Source organism: Leptonotus elevatus, chromosome 15 (assembly GCF_054856555.1).
Source record: "Leptonotus elevatus isolate MCC_2025b chromosome 15, RoL_Lele_1.0, whole genome shotgun sequence".
NCBI classification, from domain to species: Eukaryota; Metazoa; Chordata; class Actinopteri; order Syngnathiformes; family Syngnathidae; genus Leptonotus; species Leptonotus elevatus.
Window position 1 is genome coordinate 20,404,557 of NC_141253.1, and position 13,022 is coordinate 20,417,578.

General features: G+C 38.9%; 2 protein-coding genes across 10 annotated transcripts in view; both read left to right on the top strand.

Annotated features, from left to right (window-relative positions):
• The first annotated feature begins 4,192 nt into the window (after positions 1-4,192).
• The window catches only part of mapkap1 (MAPK associated protein 1), an 83,259-nt gene continuing 74,429 nt past the window's right edge, over positions 4,193-13,022 (top strand). For 2 of the 9 annotated variants that reach the window (XM_086096237.1, XM_086096245.1), the window contains exons 1-2: positions 4,206-4,631; positions 5,670-5,787. The gene's annotated coding sequence lies outside the window, so the exon portion shown is untranslated. Of the gene's footprint in view, positions 4,632-5,669; positions 5,788-13,022 lie in introns of all 9 variants that reach the window. The other 7 variants (XM_086096246.1, XM_086096240.1, XM_086096242.1 and 4 more) reach the window with 7 other exon arrangements.
• On the top strand, positions 5,798-9,404 carry LOC147162364 (uncharacterized). Its single transcript, XM_086096236.1, has 2 exons — positions 5,798-6,704; positions 7,215-9,404. Exons 1-2 carry the CDS (start codon positions 6,264-6,266, stop codon positions 9,210-9,212), a joined length of 2,439 nt encoding a protein of 812 aa, XP_085952362.1. The 5' UTR covers positions 5,798-6,263; the 3' UTR covers positions 9,213-9,404.

Genomic DNA, 13,022 nt, shown 5'->3' on the forward strand with positions numbered 1-13,022 from the left:
TTCATTAAGAAAATTACTTCTGTACCGGCACTTATGCAGTGCTTGGATGAATACGGAGTCATTTTGGGATTAAAAAATAATAATCAAAAGAAATCCGAGGCGGTGATGCTTTCAGGAAATTGGCCAGTACAATTAAGTACAGACTTTTCATTTCGCTGGTCCAAACAGGGTTTTCGTTATTTGAGGATAGTTCTCACTCACCGTCCAACAGAATTGTTTAAATTAACAACACAAAAAGGAATGACTTGACACGATGGGAGGTCCTCCCTTTGTCTTTGTTTGGCAGAGTAGCAACAGTAAAAATTAATATACTTTCGAGACTCCTCTTCTTATTTCAAGCTTTACCCACAAGAATTCCAGTCCCCCTTTTTTAAGACACTGAATAATTAAATTTCTAAATTTATCTGGCAAATCAAAAGACCTAGAATACGACTCAAAATCTTGACCATGGCAAAAGATCACAGAGGTGTGGGTTTACCTGATCTAAAACACTGTTATTGAGCTGCCCAGCTGACTGCAATAGTGTCTTGGATTAACAGAGATGAAGAAATAGGGTGGTTTAAAATAGAACTAAGTGCAACGAAGGGGATCGTATTGGCGATACTACCTTTTATGGGTATCAAAGCAGTTGATAGGCTTAAGTGGATTAAACGCACTCTTGAAGTGTGGGAAGCGGTTAAGAAAAAACTAGACATGCCAGAAATCTCAAGATGCATGCTGGTCTAGGGCAACCCAGAATTCCCCCCATTGTGGGATGGGAGATTTCGTAAATGGGCCAATAGGGGCCTTACTATAATCAATCAAAATGTTTGATGGGACAATGGTCAGATCATTTGAACAACTTAAACAACAATTTGGGCTTGTACTTAATTTCGATTCAGATACCTTTAAATAAGACACTATCTTTTACGCATCATTTTGGAAGAAGAGGACGTCCCGGGCGTGAAAATTTCAACATGGTTCAATATACAAACACCGTGTGGAACAGCTTAAACGTTGGTTGACATGCAGAGCACTCAAAGGGGGCAGAAAGAAATAAGTTTTAGTATGAAGGTAAGATTTATTGTACGATCATAGCTCGTAATCCGGTGCTAGCTCGCTCATCTCATGTTTCTAATTGTCACGAAAACTGAACACATTGAAGTCACGATTTTCATTTAAAGATTTGAAGCCTACCAGCGTAAACATACGATCAATAGCTTGTACCTATAAAAAAATAAATAATAATCGAAAAATACCTCATAAACTGCTGCTTAGTGCTTAGATGTGAAAATTACTATAGAGCTACAGAACCCTATTGAATGTTTTACATTTACCTAAACATTTAACCAAAAGTAGACAGTACTCAGCTACTTGTATTTGAGTAACTTTTGAAAAAATCAGAGTATCTTTATGTTTTCTTGTAGTTGAGTAACATTATATTCAAGTATCTGTACTCTTACTATCACAATAAAATGAAAACAAAACATTTTTACTGCGAGTGAATCTTTAAGCCGCTACAGGTATTTTAACGTCAACCTTTTATTCTTTGTATTTAATCATTTTATTTTAAATATTACAATTTCTTGATAAATGTCAGTATTTTTGCAATGTATGCTTTGCAAACACAGTAGGCTCTTACACTGTTAGTTTACTCATCACTCACAGTACTGAAATATTTGTGCAAGTATTTTTTCTGCACTTTTAATTTCTATTTGAGTTAAATTTTCCAATGTAACATTACTCTTATTTGAATATAAATATTGGCTATTCTGCTTTTGAAATGCTAGTCTATCCGTATCAGTATCAAGTTACTTTTGCACCATATTTACCTCCATACTGGAGGAATTAGTGACTATGTACATATATTTTGGGACTGTCCTATAATTAAAGGACTTTGGAAAAATTTAGTAAAAATTGTAAATCTTTCAGTTAGATTCGGCGGTGTACGTGCTTGGAGATGTGACAAAGGTATATTTTACGGATTCTGTTATTGATTGCCAAGAAAATGATAACGGTGAATTGGAGGACTATTTCTGAAACCAACTATAGCACAGTGGAGACAGAGACTGAAGCAATGACAATGGATCTTTTTACTCGTAGATGGAAAGATGTGGATTCTTATCTGGACTCTCTTTAGAATGGGTCGTGAAAGTAGAATGATGTGTCTTGGACTATTTAACTCTGATGACTGTATTGTTGTTACATTGTACGCATTTTATTTTATTTTGTATTTTTTTCTCTCGTTGTCAGTTGTATTCTTTTGATCAAGGGGTTTGCTTTGTTGTTCGTTATTGGTAGCGCAATGTTTTGTTAATTGTGAAAATGGAAAAAAACAGTTCCCCAAAAAACTTTTTGTGGAAAAAATCACACCCATTATATTAGAAAATCTGTGGTTGTCAACTCCTGTAAAAATGGGGGTCTTGATTTTTGGGATTTTGATTTCAAATGGTGTAAAAGCCTGTTCTCAAACTCTCTCACTAAATTGTGGTGAAGTCTTTCTGGGAAATGTTGACATTCTGCTGTTTCAATTTAATTATAACTGTTTTGATTTTAGTTATAACTGTTTAGATTTAGCCATAACTGCTTTAATTTCCTCAGCGAAGCTTGATGAGTGTAATAATGTGACGGAACGTTTGAAGATTCTTCCTTCCTTTTCCCACGTAATTAGCCATCTGTTTTGGGGGAGAAAATATGTTAAAAAGGATTCCTTTTTAAAGTTGTATTTGCTGCAAGGTGCCATTTTCGTCTGGGGCCTACTGTGTTTCCGCCCGGTTGGCCATCTGTCGGGGTGCCAGGTTGTCTGACCTACTATATTTCCACATCAATCGGCCATCTGTCCATGTGTATTGAGTACTGTCTGTCTTGGGACTTAGGGGCGGCACTGGAGAGGGGCGGGGCTTAAGGGCAGCAAAGGAGGAAGAGCAGGGGGAGTTTTTTTTCGGGGGACCGCTAAGCTGAGAGTATAAGACAACTTCAAGTGGGAGGAATACACACACACACAAGGCGAACGACAGCGTTTTGACTGTAACTTGTCTGTGTCCAGAAATTTCTGTAAAATAAATCATTCGAAGGACCTGTTCACCGATCTCCAGTCTGATTTTACGAACACGCGGAAAACATAAGGATCATTTTCTAACAGAAACCCAACCTAAGGCAAAAGTCATTGAACAGTTTTTCGGCCACAGTCTTTGCTGATTTGTTAGTAGTTGCATATGCCTGTGCAAAAAGCGTGTATAATGGTCCATGACCACCAAAATATACTCACAACGAGGGCTGCCACAAACGATTATTTTGCTAGTCGACTAATCACCAACAGTAGTCGCAATTAGTCGACTAATCACAACATATCGTTGCTGTCCTGTGTGTGTAATACCATGCCTTAAGTCTTGTTGTTGCCTCACAAGTTATTTTTTATTTTTTTTAATTACTAACAAAATTAGAGAGGTTTCCTGTAAATGTAAAACATTTCATGAAAATTTTAAAAATGGTATTGACACTAGGTGTCAGGGGCGTGCAGTGACCTTTGGAGGGGCAGGTGCTAAAAAAAGAAAGAAAAAAAAAGGGGGCACATGATAACATGGCTGCACTGCACACTCACTTGGGGTTCGTACTTCGAACCCATGCCACCACTGTTATTTGTCTGCAATGCAATGCCAATTATCCACAAAAAAAGCTTGTTTTAACATTTGTGTATGAAAAATCGAAGCACAACACATTTACGTAAATAAAAATGATTATGTAAAATGTACAGGAAATTTAAATGTGAAATAACATAAGTAGTGCTATGGGGTAAATACCACGGACTTCCTACATCCGGGTTTTCACACATCAGCGCCGTTTCAGGCCACTGCTGGCCTCGTTTCAACATTCGCACCCACACCCCTGTGCCCCCCAACCTCGCGCTCCCGCCCGCAGGGCGTCTCAGCTCTCTGAAATGCATCGGACAACTGAGACAGACACACTACACACTCGCACCCGTCGACAGGAACGCACAACCGATGAACACAAAGGGGAAGCGTAAGCACTGGGACACGGCCCACGTGTCGCAAACCGGTACCGTAAACAACTGGAACCATCTTTTGTGGCTTTTAAAAGGACTTTGAGTTATATTTGCAATCAATTTATGCCTGCTAGAATTAAATAGCTGAGATATAAGTTATATGGCTAAAAAGTGAAATTATATTTTCATTAATATTTTTTTGCTTTGTTTTTTGAGTGTTGTATCACCCTGGCATATTTTTTGCTGTTATATTATTGAAATGCTTTGATCGCTTTGATGATGTTTAATGTGAGTTTGCAACAGTTTATTCAATAAAGCATAAAAAGGACATCGGTTGCTTCACGAATCATGAGTAAAGAGGAAGAGTGGTTTTGCTCCAGCGGAGGGCAGCAAGCAATGGACTTGACGTGCCAAGTCTGCCGGAAATGAATGAAGAAGAACACACTCCGGAAGTGGCAGCGGAACGCCAAAGAGCGAGATGCGAAGTAAGAGAACAGAAGAAGACGCAATAACAAGCAGCAATATTGTTTATAGTAGCAATGTAACATTTATTTAGCCATACGTCAGATGCACTTGGAAGATACGAATTGATTCAGTTACATTTTTCAAATGAATATTGTGTGACCGCTGCAACGGTGGGCGCGATCAGGTAACTAACACTATCACCATTTATATATTTTCTCTTATCAATTTGTTAACCTCAGTAGCTGTTACATTGTAGATGTATGATGATGTACATAATAGATTGTTAAACGACGCGTAGTAATATATAACATGGCAAACGCAAATTAGTCTTATAGAAAAATAAGTGCGTAACGGGTTAAACCTCCTCTATTGACACTATTATCTCCTTGTCGGTGTTCACGTGAATTGGGGAGCAAATCGTTCAGCTTTTCTAAAACGTTGAATGTCTAATCATGGTTTTAAAGAAACTGCTTCAATAGCTCAAGTGGCCTGGAAACTAGCTACCGATAAACAAAGACTTGTTTCAAGCTTATTTAATTTTTCGCAGTGGATATTTTGCCACGATCAACTCGCCATCTATCGCTATTTGCCGTCAATCGCGCGAGAACTACTAGTAAAAATTATGCACCAGAGATGTGTCCGAGCTGGTGGAACAATGGTTAAGACGGTCACGGGTTCGAATCCCGCGCTGTAAATCTTTTTTATTACTGTTTTTCACCACAGTTTCTTGACAACAGCCTATTTGAACCGATGGTTCTGATTAGGTTCAGGCTGGTAATGTCGATCAGTCAAAAAATGCTTTATTGACAAAAACAATATTACAACATACAAAATAGTATATGGGTGCACACAGTGTACCTATACAAATAAAGGAATGGAAAAAAAAAAGCCGGGCGCGAAGTTTTTGTCAACATAGTCATAGTCTTTGCATAATCTTCTAGTACGAATGGCCTTCGGGTTCAAATTATAACATAAAGCCCCACCTATTAACTTTTCAACGTTCACTTCATGTTTTCATAACTCTGATGATGAAACATCGACTTAGAGCTAGATTAATGGAGTCTTTGTCATCGCCTAAGGGGGTCTGTATTGTTTTTACTTGCACTAAGCAACTTTGAGGAGGGTGGTAGGAACATTGCCACACCAAAAAAATTACAAACTGGCAGACTGCTTTACGGGCATACTTCATGTTTTCCTTTCCCCATTCGGTCGCCCTTGGAAGGGACCCTGGTGACTAGCCTAACCTAGCGCTAATCCGGAGAGTTGGTCGTGCTTCACGGGGTCGCCGATCCCGCCCGGGCCGGCAGTCTAGCCTGGTGCGAGTCCAGGCCCAAAGTCGGGTAAGATTAAATACATTTTGCTTGCTTGACCATCAAATGCAGCTTTTTGTTTGTCTTGAAGTTGGCCCCACACCCCACGCAAAATTTGAGGGAAATGTGATTTTTCCGCTAATTCGCGGACTTCCGCTTTTTTTATCTCCCCCAAAAAAAAAATACGATTTCGTCTCTCTACAGCATTCCGTTTTAGTGTTTCCGCAACTGAAATGAAACCGATCTTGCGATTGGCGGAAGTCTCCGTGTTGACCAATAAGAGCGCTTGTTATAAAGGCATAGGAGTATGCCATTGTTTGTAGACCAATAAACGCGCTTGTTATAAAGGCATAGAGTATGCCATTGTTTGTTGAGCAATAAACGCGCTTGTTATAAAGGCATAGAGTATGCCATTGTTTGTTGACCAATAAACGCGCTTGTTATAAAGGTATAAGAGTATGCCGTTGTTCATTTCGCACACGTTTTTGCCGAGTGTTTAAAGAAAGATGTCCGTGATCGAACGCAAAGATGCTCCGCGAGTTAAGGAAATTGACAAACTCGTAAAAAACAAGTTTCGCTGGGACTGGTTAGAGAAGGATATATCGACAAATGTTGGAAAGAAGACTGTGACGAATTTGTTCAGTGACTTCATTCGGAAGATCGATCGTGCCGGGAAAGCGCTTTGCATTTGGTGCCGTGATACCATTGACTATGGCGGGAGAGGTTTCAAAGCTCTTGAAAGTCACGCAAAGAGCAAAAAACACGTAAAAGAACTCCAGTCAAGAACAACAAATTATTCCATCGCTGGAAGTTTTGGTGCCCAAACGAAAACTCCAAAACTTTATGGCCTCCATCCCTTATTGACATCACAATCGGGAGCGGTAATGGAGAGACGTGATCCACCCCAACAACCTGCACCAGTTGCTGATAGAGTCGTGAATTTTGAGGTAGGTGGTAAACTTTTCAAATTAATCGGAATCAAATTTTCGAAAATATTATAACGTAATAAAAATGGCCTTAACTATTTAACATGGTTAATCCACAAACTCAAATGAATGCTGCATGTTAGCACTTTCAGTTTTCAATATGTTGACTGTCTACAGTATGCAGTTAGTACAGAGATGATCGAAATGATTGTGTTTTTACCAGAGCTTGCTGCATGAGGTATTTTATGTTTTTGTTATGCATTATGTATTAAATTAAGAATGATTGATTAAATGATTTATTGCATGGTAAATATTATTTCCAATGGTTAAAGATAATTTATTATTTTGTAGCTAATTTGCAACGTTTTTTGTTACCATAATAAATACTCTGACATGTGAATGTGCATGCAAGTTTAGACTAAATCCTTTTTTATTTACTTTGGTCGCATGACATTTAGGATTATAATTCAAATAATTATTTAAATTATTTAATTGTTTACTGATTATTGTTGAATTTCTTTTATTCTTCAGGCAATGCTGTTGGGAGTGCTGGCCGAAAATTCTCTTCCGTTCACCATGGCCCCAAAGCTCATCACACTGTCAAAGGAACTGGCAAGGGATCCAAAAGCTCTGAATGGACTGTCCATGGATAGAACCAGTGCATCATACAAAATGAAGTATGGCCTTGCTCGCACTATGCTTGATGAGACTTTAACAAACTTAAGATCCTCCCACTTTTCAATGAACATTGACGAGTCCACCAGCAACAATCTACACCGTGTCCTGTGTGTACTCGTCAGCTATTTCTCCCCGTTGACAAAGTCTGTTGTGGTGGAACATTTAGCATCTTTGAGTGTTGTTAAAGTTGACAGCAAATCTCTCTTTGATGAACTCTCAGCCCTCATGACCAAGAACAATATTCCCTGGAGCAATTTGGTGTCTGTGTTGATGGACTCATGTGCAGTGATGCGGGGTTCCAAATCTGGAGTTGAGACGCGTTTGCGAGGGGGACCAGCACCACATCTCCTTGACATAGATGGGGATACCTGCCACCACATCCACAACGCCTCCAAGCATTTTTGCAAGCCATTTGAGTACAAGATTGAAGGACTCCATAATGATCTCTTCAATGATTTCAAGTGGTCAACCGATCTGAAGGAAGCTCTTCAAGAAATTTGCTTTCTTACAGGCATCACCTTCACCATGCCAGAGAGATTTGTCAGCCATGGATGGCTTTCAAACTATGATGTTTCAATGTCCACCTTACGCCTCATGGATGTCTTTACCATCTTCTACCATGCATTTCTTGGCAGAGAAGATAAAGAACTCTATCTCCCCACCATCATGGCCATCTACCACAAGAAGGATATTCCAAGAGAAGTCAAAGCCAAACTCAAAGACATACAATCAGCTTTAGGCAAAAAGCACATGACTGAGGAAGGAAGGAGGAGGAAGCAGAGGATCTATGAGAAGATATTCTTCACAAGATTGGATACGCTTCTCACCCTCAACCTGTACACAGCAGTTCTGCCCTTGCTGAAGAACTATGTGATCACCTTTGAGACGAAAACACCAATGATCCACAAGCTGAACGACAAGCAAGTGGCCTTCTTCAAGAAGTTCTTGTCCTGTTTCCTGAAGCCAGAGTCCATTCAAGGCTGTAAACTGACAGAAATTGAGCTGAACAACAAAGCCAACCAACTCAGAGAAAAGGATATTTTCTATGGTGGTGTCACCAGCAAATTGATGGATTCTTCCAACAAGTCGTCAGTTGTGTTCAAGTTCAAAGCCAAAGCCAAGGCAGCATATCTGGCATGTGGACTGTACCTTCAGAAAAAGTTGCCCATGAACAGCAAGCTTCTGAAAGCAGCCTCTGCCATTGACCCACTTGCCAGAGGACACAGCTTAACTTTAAACCTACTGAAGAAGCTGTCATCGTTGGTCACCAATGTCCTTGATGAGTCAGAGCTGGGGAACTATGATCTCGAGGTGAGAGAATACCAGTTGGACAGTGAGTTGCCAACACCTTTGGACTCAGAGGGGAAGGCAATTGCACTGGATCGTTGGTGGGCTCAAGTCTTTGCTGTTGGAAGATACCCAACCTTGGCCAAGATGGTGAAGGCTCTCATGAGTTGCTTCCATGGGCCTCAAGTAGAGGGGGCTTTCAGTGTCATGGGTGATGTCCTGAACCTCAAAGCATGCAGAATGGACATAGCCACATACAGTTCTATTCAGACTGTGAAATATGCCCTAAGAGCAAGAAAGACCACCTCTGTCAGCCATTTTGGCAGGAAAGACATTCTGATGGATCCTGTGCAGTCCAAACTGTGCCTAAATCTGAGGACATCCTCCAAAAGGTACAGGGAGGAGAAGGATGCAGAAGCAGCTATGTTGTCTGCAAAACGAACAGAACTTGCTGTGAAACAGGACACTCAAATGAGCAAGGCTGCCTCAAGAAGAACCATCAAAGCTGCACAGAAGCAGGCTAGAAAGACCCATTCCAAAGCAATGAAGTCTAGGAGGAAGTAGTGTTTGTGTCATGTGAATGGATTGTGCTCAAGAATGAACACTTGTATATTCCTGTAAATATGTTGAATGTTTTAATGAGCAAAAAATAGAAAAACATTATTTATGACATAAATAATTTTTGAATGTGACTGATTTTGAGTTGACTAAAACTGCAATTTTATATGGGATAGTTCAATATACATTGGAAATTTATGCTGTTGTTTTGTCTATTTCTTTGTCATCTGAGTGCATTGAAAGTACTTAAAATCACGGAAAACCCATGACCTATGGGGGGGCTTCGCCCCCCTGGCCCCCCCACCAGGGCGCTGCCCTGGACCTAGCTGGGTGCCTGCGGCCCCCAGACCCCTGGCTAAATTTTCAGATAATTTCACTTTGGTCAAATCACATGCCTGCTCAAATTTACAATGTTATCAGGTGACGTGTGTTTGTATCAGCCAGTGTCTTGGAGATCGTGTGTCCTTCTTTTTCCAGTGCATTAGAAGCATTTTTGTTGCAATTACAATACAGTGAGAAAATGAAATAACGTTATGCATGACCCAAATTTATAATGTTATCAGAACATCCAAGAATTATCACCAAAAGTTCAGGTTCCAGCTGAATATGAAGGATTTAAGACCTCATTTCAAAAATTTCTGTACAGTATCCACAAACCTTTGGACACAGAACAAAACTAAATCTGAGACTGTCCTCTGATAAGGAACATTTCACACAGGTGGAGGAGACCTCTGGATAGATGGCATGTAACCTTGCTCTAGAAAAATGAAGATGATGCAATATCTTAAACTGGATTAAACAAGTGCCTTGCATTACGAAAGCATCTATTAATATACTTCAACTCTTCTTCCCATTGCGCCTCAGTGATAGTCATACCCAATTCTTCCTCCCACTTTGATTTTATTAACAGACTTAACTGGCTCCAATAATAACAAAATAGCATAGATGTGAGAGATTAGTTTTTCTGAATTCGGATCATATGTAAGGCATTCACCAAGATTGGTGGGGGCAAAAGCCTCAATGTCGTGCCGATGTCTCCTCACTTAATCCCTTATCTGTAGGTATCTGAAAAAGTCACGGCCTGGAAAGTTGTACATTTCTTGAACCTGCTTAAATGAGGAACCCCCCAAAATATAGGTCACGAATAGTGTGAATACCATTTTGTCTCCAAGTTTTAAATTTGTAGTCTAAAAGTGATGGTTTGAAGGATGGATTCTCTGCAATTGGAATAATGAGCGATAGAGACTTGATCTTAAATGTTTTTGCATTAGTTTAAAAATTCGTATAGTATTATGAATCATAACACTGTCCTAGTATAGTATCTTTCCAATTGGTGTAGGAGACAGAAGAAGAGTGCCCATTAAATAAGGTTGGCAGGCCTCCTGTTCCATTTCCAGCCACGAGAGACGCTCCATACTTTTACCAAACCAAAAAGTTGTAAGCCGAATATGTGAAGCCCAATAGTACTTCAAGAAGTCAGGGAGTGCCAGTCCCCCTTCCTTTTTAGGTTTGCTAAGATGTCGTCTGGCAATTCTTTGTACTTTGTAACCCCATAAGAATGTTATAATATTAGAATTAAATCATTAAAATATTTTTGGGGCAGAAACACTGAAACAAGTAGAGAATTTGGGGTAAAAAAATAATTTTTATAGCAATAACCCGACCAATTAATGAAATAGGAAGCATGTCCCAGAAAGTTATATCTGATTGCAATTTAGACGTTAAAAGTGAAAATGTTTCCTTATATAGAGAAGTATAGCATTTTGTCACTTGAATCTCTAAGTATGTACATTTATCCTGGGTGATGCTGAAAGGTTGACTTTGTAATCAAGCGGAGTTGATTACACGTACAGGCAAATGTTTACTCTTATTTAAGTTTATCCGATATCCAGAGAACGAGCCAAACGAGTTTATTTTACTCAAAAGAGTAGGGATGGTGGTTTCTGGTTGAGTAATAAATAGCAGCATGTCATCTGCATATAACGAAATTTTACTTGATGTATTCTGTCAAAACCCCAAATTGACGGGTCCGAACGAATTATTTCTGCAAGCGGCTCAATTGCGAGAGCTAAAATCAAAGGAGACACTGTCTTGTTCCCCTATGTAAAGTAAAACGTGGAGAGAATATTTGGTTTGAAAAAAACTGAGAAGATGGATTGGTGTAAAGCAATTTAACCATTAAGATAAAATTATCACCAAGTTTATACCTGTGTAAGATTTCAAACAAGTATGACCATTCTATTTGGTCAAATGATTTTTCAGCATCTAATGACAAAACTGCTCAGTCCTCATTAAGTCTACTTTTAGAATATATAATGTTTAACAGTCGTCTAAGATTAGAAAAAAAGTTCTTCCCGGGTATAAACCCCGTCTGATCTGGGTACACCAGACGAGTCAGAAACGGGCTCAATCTATTGGCTAAGACTTTGGAAAATAATTTTCCATCAAGATTCAATAAAGAAATAAGTCGATAAGAGCCCACATCTTCACTATCTTTACCCTTTTTATGTATCACAGTAATAACTGCCTTTGTAAGTGTTGGTGGAAGGACCTGATCAAGAAGAGCTTGAGTAAATGTTTTATGGAGATATGGGCTTACTATATTACTATATTTTTTATAGAACTCACTCAGAATTCCGCCTGGTCCTGGAGCGCGATGATTCCTCATTGAAGTAATCGCTTTTTGTACTTCATCAAGCGTAATTTCATAATTCAATTGCGCTATGTCGCTTTCCTCCAAATGGGGAAATGAACAACTGTCTTGAAATTCTGTCATTACTTTGGTTTTGATAGAATTGGAAAAATCTACCATTGATGTATATAGGGTCTGTGAGAACCTGGCCATTGGTGGATGTAATATAATGTATTGAACGGTCCTTTTCTTCCTAAGCTGCTTCGCCAGGAGTTTATGTGGTTTGTCACCAAGTTCAAAATATTTTTGTTTTGTGTACATAAATGCTTTACAAATCTTTTCTGAGAGGAGAACATTATATTCCAATTTTAATGCAACTATCTTTTTTTGTAATTTACTGGAGGGCGCTTTGGCATTCTTCTTATCCAAATCTTTAATTTTTTGGTCAAGTTCTAAAAGTTTGGCTTTATTTTTATTTTTCCTGTCAGACTCAAATGAGATGACCACGCCTCGTAAATAAGCTTTGAAGGCTTCCCATAGATTTGCAACAGAAGTTTCCAGGTTATCATTGATATCGAAGTACAAAGAGATTTGATTCTGTAAAAAAATGACAGAACCATACTGAAGCCTGAAATTACCATCAAAAGTGATCCATTTCAAAACTTTATTATACATCTCACTGCCTCAAATGTATATTAAAAGCTTCCCACATTTGTAACATTCAATTTAAGTCCAAGATGAGCTTTTTATCTGAAGTATTAGAAGAGCTATTGCCAAAATACTCCACCGTACCCTAATTCAAGGGAAAAAAATACAAATTCCATAATTACCATTCCAAATGTGATTAAGCTATTTTTCTGCATCTAAATAAAATCGTAAACAATATTTGAAACATGGGTTATGTAATACTATACTATCTAACGGTCTAAGACCAACTGAGCCCCTTGCTGCTGTCATCTCTTTGCTCGGGATGCTCTTGTTTTTGTATGGTCCCGCTATATACGTCGCACGTACAGTGCTGCTCAAAGGTTTGTGAAGCTCTTGAGCAATTTGGACTTTCCAGTTGTTTCAACCTGATTTTGTTGTTCAATCAGAACCATTACATTTGATATGAAATAAGAGGTGTAGGTTTATCAATTGAATGCATTGTTCTTTTTATTTATTTATTAATTTTTTTTAAATCA

Coding starts and splice junctions, on each gene's coding strand:
- LOC147162364 (XM_086096236.1), top strand. CDS start 6,264: ATGTCCGTGATCGAACGCAAAGATGCTCCGCGAGTTAAGGAAATTGAC. Junction 6,705..7,214: donor ATAGAGTCGTGAATTTTGAG/GTAGGTGGTAAA, acceptor TTTATTCTTCAG/GCAATGCTGTTGGGAGTGCT.